Source organism: Canis lupus, chromosome 14 (genome assembly GCF_003254725.2).
Source record: "Canis lupus dingo isolate Sandy chromosome 14, ASM325472v2, whole genome shotgun sequence".
Classification (NCBI taxonomy): domain Eukaryota; kingdom Metazoa; phylum Chordata; class Mammalia; order Carnivora; family Canidae; genus Canis; species Canis lupus.
In genome coordinates, this window is record NC_064256.1 from 56,351,364 (window position 1) to 56,363,562 (window position 12,199).

General features: G+C 44.8%; 1 protein-coding gene across 1 annotated transcript in view; it reads left to right on the forward strand.

The window, feature by feature from the left end:
- The window catches only part of CFTR (CF transmembrane conductance regulator), a 164,121-nt gene extending 152,163 nt beyond the window's left edge, over positions 1-11,958 (forward strand). Inside the window, exons 25-27 of the mRNA XM_025464763.3 lie at positions 7,931-8,103; positions 8,925-9,030; positions 10,287-11,958. Of these exons, the coding sequence (XP_025320548.2) occupies positions 7,931-8,103; positions 8,925-9,030; positions 10,287-10,487 (480 nt within the window). The 3' untranslated portion in view covers positions 10,488-11,958. The remainder of the gene's footprint in view (positions 1-7,930; positions 8,104-8,924; positions 9,031-10,286) is intronic.
- Positions 11,959-12,199: the final 241 nt, after the last annotated feature.

A 12,199-nucleotide genomic window follows, 5' to 3' on the forward strand; every position in this document is an offset into this window, starting at 1 on the left:
CAGGGGCAGACCCAGGAACTTTACAGGGCTCCAGGATTGTTTGTGATTCCAAGGACCATCTCTCCGCACCTTCTCGCCCACCCTCTCTGTCTGGGTCCTGAAGCATTCTCAGCCCTAGGAGAAGCTTTGGCATAACATGGAACACTTCTCTAGGAAGCATGGGTTTAGCTCAGAGAAATGACAATCCCTCTAGAGCACCTGCAAAAGGCTGCGGTTGTCTCTGGAAGTCACCAGAAGTCAGCTGCTTTCAGGGGATGTGGCTGTGAGCCTTTCTAGGCAGAGAGTCCCATGGCATGCTCCCTTCCTTGAGGTCGGTAGGACCATATAGGAAATATGTGGATTAAAATGGAATCAAAATTACCGAATAATACCTTGTATTTAGCCATTAGGGTGGTTCATTATAGTTGAAGGCATCAAGTGGAAGAATTTAGAGTGCTGGGAGCAAAATTCTTGATTTCCTTAACAGAATACCCCAGCTGTAAGGTGATTGTTCTTGGACATGGAGGCATTATATGGAAGAAAAGGAGAACATAAACTGTTCTATTTCATTACATTTGAGGCTTACATCCAAAGCCCTAGTTAGGGGCAGACTATAATTATGGGACCTAAGAACATTGAGATTCAAAGGTCTTCTTAGAGAACAACTTTATTCCACTATTTCCCATAGTTTGGCCCAATTCTGTTTTTCCCGAACGTTCTTCCCACCCTGTGGACTGGATCTTGCCAGGAGCTTTGACATGCTTGTGAGGGTGAAACACTTACCCCCTGAGTGCCCAACCTTAATATGCCCCTCATAAAATACACTTAGATTAGCTATTTTTATTATCAAAGTTTCCTTATTACCCAACAAACAGAAGTTTTAAAGAAAACATTAACTAAATTGCAAGTGGCACATTTGGAGATCTTTGATGTGACTTCAGAGAATGAGCTATAGGAACACGGTGTGGTGGGGCAGGACCTGGGGAGGAAGACATTAGACTTTATAAAATCAGCAACTGTTGCCAAGTCACAATCAAATTTACAGGAAGTCAAGATCATAAAAACCTAAAATTTTAGAAGACACGGTTAAAATTTTAAACACCAGTACAGTGCATACATATTACCTGTCTAGATATGCATTTGATAAACTCATATTTGGCTCTTTTTTTTTTTTTTACCTACTTTAAGAAATGCTTTGTCATTCATAAACCAAGATGATGATGCTGTCCTTACGTTCACGTCATGTGCTTTGAGTAGTGATGATAACTTTCTGTTGAGGAGGCCCAAAGGTAGCACACACATAAGCAACAGTCCAGAGGAGCAGAGAGGCAGAAAATCATTGGTTTAAAGAGTTACAAGTCCTGGGCTTTTGTCCACGTGGTTGGTCATACAATTTATCCAAACAGGAACATTTTGGGGTGTGTCAGTTTCTAAACTGGACAGGATACTGGGACCAAGGGCATAAACCGGTACTGTCCAGGGCAAACCGGGACGTATGGCATCTCATCCAGTCCTCTCTGTGACCTCGGTATGACTTGTGTCAATAGAGAGACATGAGCTGAGTAACAGCAGATTAGCCAAACACCTGACTCTTATCTCAACAGCGCCTCCTTCATAATTCCGCTTTCCCCCAAGTGAAAATCAGAAGTACGCACGATGACGCCACCAGGCCAAGAAACACTTCATTCCTACCTCGCAATTGTCCCCACACTCCAGCACGAAACTTTGTTCTTGTTGATGTGGACTAGGTTTCGTGAGGCCATGAGGATCGTGCCTTGTTACTGGTTCTAAGGCTTAGAAGCCGAGCGAGCGTAAATAGCCCACGTTCATCTCCGCACGCTGAGCCTCATCATTCTATGGGTGAAGTTAAAGCACGTGTGCATCCCAAAGTAGGGAAAGAGGGTGTCTATCTAAGATCTTGGACTGAGATGGTCTCATTTTCCCATCCCCAGATGACTCCAAGCCGGATAGCTTTTCCCCGGGAGCACTGACTCTATCAGTTGTGTAGACCAAAAGAATTTCAAGAGACTGGAAAAAAAAATAATAGACCCCTAACATTGTGGCTCAATAGATTGCTAAGGTTGTTGTGACTTTTGAGGCATACACGTTACGGACAAGCCCAGGGCCTGGCAAATAATAGGTATTAAGTGACTCTTCACTAGTATGATCCTGTTTCCATCTGATCTTCACCTGGCCATCTTTCAAATGTTGATGTTTCACAGAATCCTTTATAATAGTCTTATTTTACTTATTCTTCCTGGGAAATTTACCTCTCAGCTCGAACTAATGCCACTATGCTGAGACTCCCAAATCTGCCAGTCGGCTCCCTGCCTGACACCTCTGCGCGGACGAGCCCCTTGTCTCCATAGTGACTTTTTCTGCCCCAGTGTGCACAGCTGTCCTGTGTTCCTAATTCAGCAAATGGCACCAGCACCTTCTAGGTGCCCAAAGCCAAGACCTGGGACTTAACTCTTGATTCCCGACTTCTTCACCTCTCCCCACCTATCAAGTCCTATTAATGCCACTTCCTGCAAATATCTAGAATGTTCCCATCCCCATCTGACACCACTCTTAACTCTCATGGGGGAATTTGAAACAGACTCCTCACTGATTTCCCTCCCATTGGCTTCCTACAGTTCATTCTGCTCTTTGTGGCTCTGGTGATCTTTCTTAACCCTGTATCTGATCACTTGTTTCTCCCCTTCTGCTTCTTTGTCATCCTTTAGACAAAGTCCACCCTGGTTAAGGTGGTTTCCAAGGTCCTTCATGATTTGATCTTTGCTTGCTTTTCTAAACTCATGCCCCAGTCTCCCCTTGCTTACCACGGTCCAGCCTCTAAAGCAGCTTCTAAAGCATGTGCTCTCTGATGTCCAGAGGTTTTTTTTTTATCATGCTGTTCTCTGTACCTGGGAAATCCCACCAGCCCCTGCTCATTATTCAGGTCTTTTCTTCCCATATCACTTCTAGCAACCTTCCCTGAGGCTCCAATCCTGAGGGAGGAACCCCTCCTAGGTGTGTCCTATACCCTCAGCCCTTTCATAGCATTCTTCTCCCTGGATAGACTCACCTCTGACCTTGTTCACGTTCCCCACCAGACTGTAAATCCCTTGAGGGCAGGGGGGATGTCTCATTCACTGCAGTATTTCCAGGGTTTACGGTAGTGTCGGGATGTGGATGGTGGTCAGTAAATATTGGTTGATCAAATGAACAAATAAATGGCTTCATTGGGTTTTTTAAATGAAGGATTAGATTCATTTGTTTAGATGAATAAACAGATGATTTGCCTGTGATCCATCTCGAAGATAACCTTGTGATTGGTACACAACAGGTGTTGCCATTAGCAACGAGCACGCTGAGCCTTGAGAAGTCTGAGGGGCTTGGTGGATGCTGCACGGCCGCATCCTTAGACTTCGGGTTCACTGGCTCTTACCTCCATGAGCTTTCTTAGTTGTCTGTGGCTGAAGCAGCCTATCTGTTGGTTTTAGAACAAAGGCTTTTTGGTAACTGTTTGCTTTTTAGATAACTTATAAAATAGTTCCCTTCCTAACACATTGATAGCTAGATATTTTAAAGAGCAAGCTACATAGGAGACAGTGGCCTTTTAAGTGGAAAATCTGCCCTGGAAAACCTGCAGAGTAGCAGAAGCAGTGCTTAAAGGAGTTGAGAGTGTCTATTTTTATAACTACCTGGTAATGGACTATTCAGTCCAACCGCAATTCACTTTTCTGGTTTTTTCCCCCCATGTTTTCTTCTCACAAGAGCAAACTCTTGCCCCATAATAACATTCCAGAGTGTGGCAATAGCAAGAGTCAACATTTTGAAGAAAATATCTGGTCCTTTACAGACCATAATACATTTTGTTTAACCTGATATGTCACAAGACAAAATTTTTTCCTTGTAAATACATTTTTCAGCTCAACCGCATAAAGCTGGCAAAGTCTTCTGTTGTAAAGTTGTTTATATCCACAAACTGGTGATGATACTTTTATGTGTTTTTCATGCTAAGTTGGAATAAAAATGATAAGTGTTTGGATTCTAGTAGATTTTAATTTACCTTAATTTGGACAGAGGTAAGCTAAAATTTATATTTATTTTAAACTACTGAAAAATAATTTGTGATATATGTAACTAACATTATATCAGGAATATATATATATATATACACACATATATATATATAAATGTGTATATGTTAATATATAAAGAATTCTGCTATTAAGCTACTAAATTAGATTATCTCTGTGGCAATTACCTTTTCAATCTGTTTTTTTTTTTCTTTTCTCACAGCCCTATGAACAGTAATTTCTGACTTATTATTTTTCTCCCCACCTGGACCATGAGTTTCTTCAAGACAGGGCCTAGTGTTATTCATCTTTGAATCCCCAAGTCTGCCATAGTACCTAGAATTTAATAAACCCTCATTAAGAATCTATTAAAGACTGTGTGACTGAGCACTGAGCAGTCATTTACATTCAAATAATCATTAGGTTAATTTAAGCCGTTCTTACCGGCATATAAAGTTCGTTACACATAGAGTTATGGTAATAACTTTGTAACTTTCCAAAAACATTCATTAGTCTGTCTGGCCTCCCACTGTCTCTCCAAAACCTATCACAACATCTGGCAGAAAATAGGCAATTGATCAATTTGTCAAATATTTACTTACTTCAAAACTTAAAGCTTTGCTAACTCATGTTGATCTTTCTCTAGTGAATGTGATTTTTTTTTTTTTACTAGATAGTGAGTAAAACAGTAAGATAGGAATGTTGCAAAATAGACCCTAGGTTGTTCTCACTGTCATTTATTTCTTATAATTTTGTTCTCCAAATATGGACAGTGATAAATATTTAGGTACTTAATTATTTTCTTAAGAAATAGTTTTCATCTGGGAAAAAACACACAAAAAATATAATATAGTATGGTGGCTAGGGAAATAATCATGTGATCGGTGTGGATCTAGAGGGAGAACACTGTATGTGCCATTACATTTTACCAATATCTCAACCTCGTTATTAGAGGTGTGATATAAATTAATAGTGTTGCAGTACTTCCTCCTAATGTCCTCCGCAAGGCAACTTGTGAAGGCAAAAATCTTACAAATCTTGTCATACCAGGGTAGTGTCTCAGTGACCAGGCCCATGTCCTTGGGATTTCCCAAGTTCTACTAGTAGTTAGGATGGATTAGGTGCTTACCATGCACCTCTCTGTGTGGCAACATCTTTCCAGAAATTAACTCACTTAATCCCCAAGTATAGTCCTTTGAAGTCCATACTATTATTTTCCCCATTTTTTTCAAGTGAGGTAAGTGAGACTTACAGTGACACATCTGATATCGTGAGCCCAGGAGAGGAGAAGTGCAGAGGTGAAGCCCCTTTTGTTTGACTTCAGAACTCCAACCTTTAATCAGCACTTTTACTTTTAATTAAAGTATAATTGACATTTGGCTGTATTAGTTTCAAGTGTGCAACGTAATGATTGGATAACTGTATACAATGTGAAATGATCACCGCAATAAGCTTTGTTAACATCCATCTAATCTGTACTTTTCCTGATGGTTAATTTGACTTAAATTTTTTTTAAAGTCCTTATTGGTGTTAAAGAACTTCTAATTTTATACTTCTATGTTTAAGGCATTTTATAGAGTCTTAAAGATGAGAAAAACACCCAGATAGGAAAGATGCTTGTCTTAGATTGCGCTCTATATCGGCAGGACAGAGTCAGCACTTGTTAACTTCTCATTTGTCACTCTTAAGTTTGGTTCATTTTTGAATTCTTCAAAACCATGTTTGGGTTTTTTCTGGCCAGCATTCTAGGGTCTCAGTACTTATTTGTTGAACAAATGGACGAATGTGTCAAAGCTGACGGCGCACCCAATATTGGCACTCGGGCGTGTGTTTTTACCCTCAAAAATCAGTCTAACAGGGGAAACTTCCACAAATACTACCATGGCTAAATTTCCACAAATACTACCATGGCTAGCTGCCTAACTGCCCTGAAGGATAACCAGGGACATTCAGAAGGGTGCGTCAAGGTGTATAGGGAACTACAAGCTGTTTGGTGCTGCTGGAAGCAAGGGTGGCAGGGATGCCATCCTGGATGCCTTTTATGTCATGTGAGAAGGCTCAGTTTTATTCTGTAAGGAAGAAGTTTCAAAGAGAGAAATGAGATGGTCAAACCTGTAATTTGAGAAGCGTCCCTGGGGTGTTTGTATGGTCACGTGACAGACTGATCACTTGGGATTTGCAGTGGGAAGTTTAAGGAATAATGATGGCCACCACAATGGGGTGAGCAAGGAGGAGGATTTAAGAAGTATTTGGAATATGGCTAGGGCTAGAGATAAAGATTCAAAAAATCCTTCACTTATCCATGGTAATTGACACCCTAAGAACAAAGGAGCTCTCAGAAGGAGAGTTTGAAGAGTTAGGGGTGAGGAAGACATATTCAAGGGACAGGAAGAGGAAGAGCTGCCCACACGTGATAATAAGTGGCCATAGAGTTTGTGGCTTCTCATAAGCCAAGGAATAGGTGTTCAAAGAAGGAAAAAAAAATGTTCTGTGTTGTGAGACAGTGGAGACAAGAAACGCATGCTAATTTTTTTGAGATTTGTGCAAAGGAGGTGGATATGGAATATGAGCTAAAGGAGAACTCGGAGGTAAGTGATAGGAGAGACCGTAGCAGGTTCACAGGCTGAAGCCAAGAAAAAGCAAAAGGATGAAGAAGCAAAGAAAGAACACAGGTCTTCTGGCTCCTACCTGGTATCTTTATTCACATCTCAGAACCTTGGATCTGAAAGTAGTTTTACATTTGAGTCTTCCAGGGCACATCAGACTAGTCCCCCTCGTCCAATTAATATGTTTACATTCCCTACCATCTCAGAGACTCTTTTCAAAATTAATGGATTCTCACAAAGCGAGATTGCTTTAATGAGAAGCCAGTCAAGGAAAAAGAGCATCATTGGCAATCAGTATTTGCTGATCAAATATGGTGATATGGGCCATCTGTGAATTCATCACTGAACCCAGGAGTGTTTCCTAAAGCCATTATCCATCCCATTCTGCCTGTATTACAATGAGTATTATATCCTCCTTCCCAGGACTAAATCCCAGACTTCCCAAGAGTAGGGACAATCATCCATCTAGCTCTTTGGCTCTCAAACACTCAGCAACGTTTGGCAAACAAGAAACGTTAACACACGCTCATCCAAAAAAGTGATAAGAGCCGAGACTGGAATCACTGGTGTCTTATTTTGGAAGAGTTTGTTTCTATATCTTGTTCACATCCTCACCTGATTATTTTCCATCTAACTTAAAAACGTAAGCCATTGGCCCTAACACAACTCTCATATTCCACCTCAATATCTAAGCACCTTTAAATCTTCTAGTTGTACACCACCATTCTTTTTTTTTTTTTTTACTTCATAGTGGCATCAATTTCTTATCATCAGTTTTTATGAAGTGAAGAAGCTCCCCAATTGATTCTTTCCTGTTACTGTCCATGCTGTTAGGACAGAGAAGGGAATGGAAAGTAGAATAAAAGAAGCTGTTGAGATATGGCAAAGACCTGCATTTTATACATATTGTCTTTTCCAGCATGTGTTCAATCGTGTTGCAATTATCTATGTATGTCTTTATAGATCCTGAGCCTTGCAGGGGCCACGTGCCATTTATCATTTTTTCAATCCCCACGTGGAGCCCTTGGCGCAGAATAAGCACTCGTCGAAAATGTCCTGAATTAAGTACAGAGCTGAACCACGTCGTGGGCTCATCCTTTAGAGCTGCCAGGAGCCTATGTAGACTCTTGTTCAATCAAACCCAGATAGCGGGAGTGGTGGGTTGTTGATGTGAAATCTGGACTTTCAGGCTTTTAGATTGTCACTTCTCGAGTGTCTTTCACCTTGTGGGATCTACACTACCCTTCCAAGCACGGTGATTTCCCTCCTTCTTTTCTGCAGGTTGGACTCAGATCTGTGATAGAGCAGTTTCCTGGGAAGCTCGATTTCGTCCTGGTGGATGGGGGTTACGTCCTAAGCCATGGCCACAAGCAGTTGATGTGCTTGGCCAGATCTGTCCTCAGGAAGGCGAAAATCCTGCTCCTCGATGAACCCAGTGCTCATTTGGATCCGATGTGAGTTTCAGAGTTCCTGCTCTTTATTGACACAACGGGAGCGAATCTGTGACGCCTCCTTCATGTTGACAGCGATTCCCAGTAGGCTGCCATGTCCGCAAGTGGAGGCCTCCCCAGCCCCCAGATGTGAAACGATTGCCCAGTGGAAAAGTCACTGTTTGACGTGAGCACGAGTGCTTATTTCCTGGGATAAGAGTCCCACGTTCTCTGCTGAGTGTGATTTTGGAATTTTGTAGAGACTCTCCCCCTTGCCAACACATGATAAAATATTTAGTTACCTAGGCATAATCTGATTCTTATGACTTTTCTTTCTATGCCATTTATATGGTAAGAAATTTTTTTAGGGGCGCCTGGATGGCTCGATCGACTGTCTCCCCTCGGCTCATGTCATGATCTCAGGATCCTGGGATCGAGCCCTGTGTCGGGCGCCCTACTTGGTGGTGGGAGTGGGGGTGGGGGATCTGTGTCTCCCTCTCCCTCTGCCTCCTCCCCCCTGCTTATACTCATGCTCTGCCTCTCTGAAGAAATCTTCATAGCACAAGAGAAACACTCATGATTCCACATGATAATGAAATGTACTCACTTGCAAAACTTCCTTCAAAACATCTGTCCTATTCGTTCATGGAAACCTAGAATCTGCCCCGTGGTGGGAGAGCTGATGATGGCAGACTCTGCATCAGCACTGGGTTAACAAAAGTATTTGAAGAAAGATAAGTCATTTAAAGAACTAAACTGACAGGACAGGAGGTGTGTCATCAAGGGTAAAAGGCAGATTATTGACACTCTGTGATGTTACATGTGCCAGTTTTTTCCTTTTCTAGAACATACCAAATCATTCGAAGAACCCTAAAGCAAGCGTTTGCAGATTGCACAGTGATCCTCTCTGAACACAGGATAGAAGCGATGTTGGAATGTCAACGATTCTTGGTGAGCTTATAATTTGCTTAAGATCTTACTTCTCCTTTAATTCTCATTAACAATAGCTGAGATGGGGGTTCCTGCAAATCACAACACAACAGTGTACAAGTGCTTCCTTCAAATAGGCGCCCCGCAGCCGTCCAGCTCTACTCAGGGTAGCCGCGCTCCTTTGGGCTCCGAGGTGAGGCGGGGATCCAGGAAATCTAACGTAGCAGCCGGCTATTGAGTTACATTAATCAACAGACACATCTGTACATTCGAACCCTTTATTTGGGGATCAAGTCATAAGAGAGTCTAAGTCCCGATGCTTTTAACAGCTAAGTCTCCTTGGATGGGCTCCAGGGCAGGCCTGGATCGCCGTGCAATCGACGTGTGGTTTTAATGGTGGTTGAAAGACTCACTTCATTCTTCTGCTCATTAGAGCTTAGAGCTCGGGTGAGCACCTCTCCCGTCCACCTCCTCATTGTGCTTGCAAAGCTGTCACAGAGCCTTTCGAGCCATGTTTACAAATTCCCTGGGGTTTAGTCACAAGGAAGTTCCGAGGAGGACATGTCACGTCATTCCTGTTAAGGCCTTCAAGGCTCCTGGAGGGACACGCTTTTCTTACTGAGGACTTGTTGTTACCTAGAAGCTTTACGTGACAAATGGGGTGGGGGTGGGGGGTGGCCCGCAATCTCTTGCCCTGCCGGGGCCAGGCCTTGGGGCTCCCGAGGGGCCCTCTGGTCCTCCCAGGAGGCGTCACCCGGGCACCTCCCGACCGCCACCTCGCTTGGAACGGTTGGGAGCTGTGAACAGGCTCGACTTTGTGTCACGCTCGGTGTTCACACCGGGTTTGAGGCAGTGGGTGAGGCCCTGCTGACCTGCCAGGCCCAGGGGTTCCTTTAAGGCTCTCAGAGGAGCCACAGGGCTCACGCCTCTACCATTAAGAAAGGAATTCCCGTCTTCCAGAGGCCAAGTAGAAAGTTAGAGCCCGGGACCCCTAGGTGGCCCAGTGGTTTGAAGCCCGGCTTGGGCCCGGGTATGATCCTGGGGGCCCGGGATTGAGTCCCACGTCGGGGTCCCCATAGGGAGCCTGCTTCTCCCTCTGCCTGGGTCTCTGCCTCTCTCTGTGTGTCTCTCATGAATAAATAAGTAAATCTTAAAAAATAGAAAAAGAAGGCTAGAGCCCCTTTCACACACAGAGGAGCCCCAGGAGGCCAGAGGCCCCAGGGACCGGGCTGAGGGCACCCTGGGCCCTGGGACGCCCTAACGGCTGCCCCCCCTAGGTCATCGAGGACAGCAGGCTGCGGCAGTTCGAGTCCATCCAGAGGCTGCTGAGCGAGAGGAGCGCCTTCCGGCAGGCCATCGGGCCCCCCGAGCGGCCCGGCCTCCTCCCGCACCGGCTCTCCAGCCGGCAGAGGTCCCCTTCCAGGATCGCGGCCCTGAAGGAGGAGACGGAAGACGAGGTGCAGGACACAAGGCTTTAGGGTGCCCCAGATCTTTGCGGGGGGCTTCGCTCATCAAGGTGGAGGAGGACGTGGGTTTGACTTCGGAAACCAAGGACGAGTCATGTGTATTTTTAAAAGGAAAAAAAAAATCTTGATAAGGGGAATTAAGGACACTCGGCTGGATCTGGATAAGTGACTTCTGGGCAGTGGTCAAATTGTGTGACAGGGACTTCAGACCCTTGAAGATTTGCCATGTGGGCGCACGAGGCCGAGCTCCCAGGAAAGCCTTTCCTCTGGGAAGTGATGGGAGGGCTGCTGTGGGGGTCAGTCCGCTGAGCTGCTGGGCCTGCTGCTTGGGGACACACGCGCCCTGTGGCCCAGAGGGGGACGCGGCCCACTACCGGGAGCCTCGATTAAAGGAAGGCCCCTGGGAGCCTGGCTGGTGCGGAGACCTTCCTGCCCCTTTCCCCTGCCCTCCCCGACATGGCCCACAACATGACTCCATCCCCTGGGAGGCATCCCGGCTGTTCCACTGCGGGGCACGTGCTAGAGGCCCCGAGTCAGCTGGCCTGAGGCCACGTGCAACACGGGGTACTGGTCAGGAGTCCGAGGGAACCCCCTGTTTGTACCACTCACCGCTCCACCCAAAGCAAGCAATCCAGCCCATGAGAATGCGCCCCTTCCCGGGGAAGAGGGCGCTGGCACCCAGGTAGGGGGCAGGGTGACTCCCTTGGTGAAGAGGTTGACCTGACGTTCCCCAGCCTCCAGAAAGTAACAGGCTCTTAAGAGCTTGGGACAGAAAGACGTGGAGACAAACATGCTTTAGTGGGAAGTGGCACAGGAGACCCTCCTCCCCCGGGAGCTCTGGGAGGAGGGCATGGAAGCAGGCGGGTGGAAATACGGAGCTCCGAGGACGCAGGTGCATGTAGGGTTATGTCGCGCAGTTTCCGCCCAGCTCCAGGCCTGTCCTACTGTGGAGCCTGGCTGGGAGGGATTACGGGACGCCCGGGGGACCGTCGGTTCACTTTATATGCTTCTGTTTTTATAGTTTTTGTGATGCAAATAAAATTTTCTCTAGGAAATATTTATTTTAATACTACTTCAAACTCACAAATGGCTGTATTTTAAGATGATTGTATTAGGAATTATATTTGTATTGAAACAATTTTATATTTGAAATGTTGGCTTTTTATGGCACTAGCTACTTTTATGATGTGTTAAAAATGAAGGGAAAAAACGGGGGTGGGGGGTGGGGGGGAGGATATCGACCAGGGGTTACAAATTACCTTGATGGCATAGAGAGAAGCCTTAGGGTTCACAAAGATTTGCTCCTTTGATTCCCTGCCAGCACACAGGTTCCCTCTTAGCAAATGGTACCACGAAATCCGACTGCTTCTCTCAAGGACACATGCCTTCCCAACTCCAGACTAAACTATTAAGATTGCATTCTATTTATTACTGTAAGAAAATATCATGTGCCAATAAAATCCATATATTTGTGTGAAACTTAGCTGTTTTCAGACGTGTTCATTAATCATGCCTCATTCATCTCTTCAGTCTCTAAGGATCATGGAACCCAAAACACGAACCATTTCTTTAAATAAAGCTTCTTGAGAATCCCACATGAGTTAAATGCTCCTAAAAAAAAAAAAATGATTTCTTCTTAAAAAATTTTGGTAAAATATACATAACCTACAATGTACCATTTGTGAGTGTACAATTCAGGGGCCTTCAGTGCCTTCCCGGTGTGC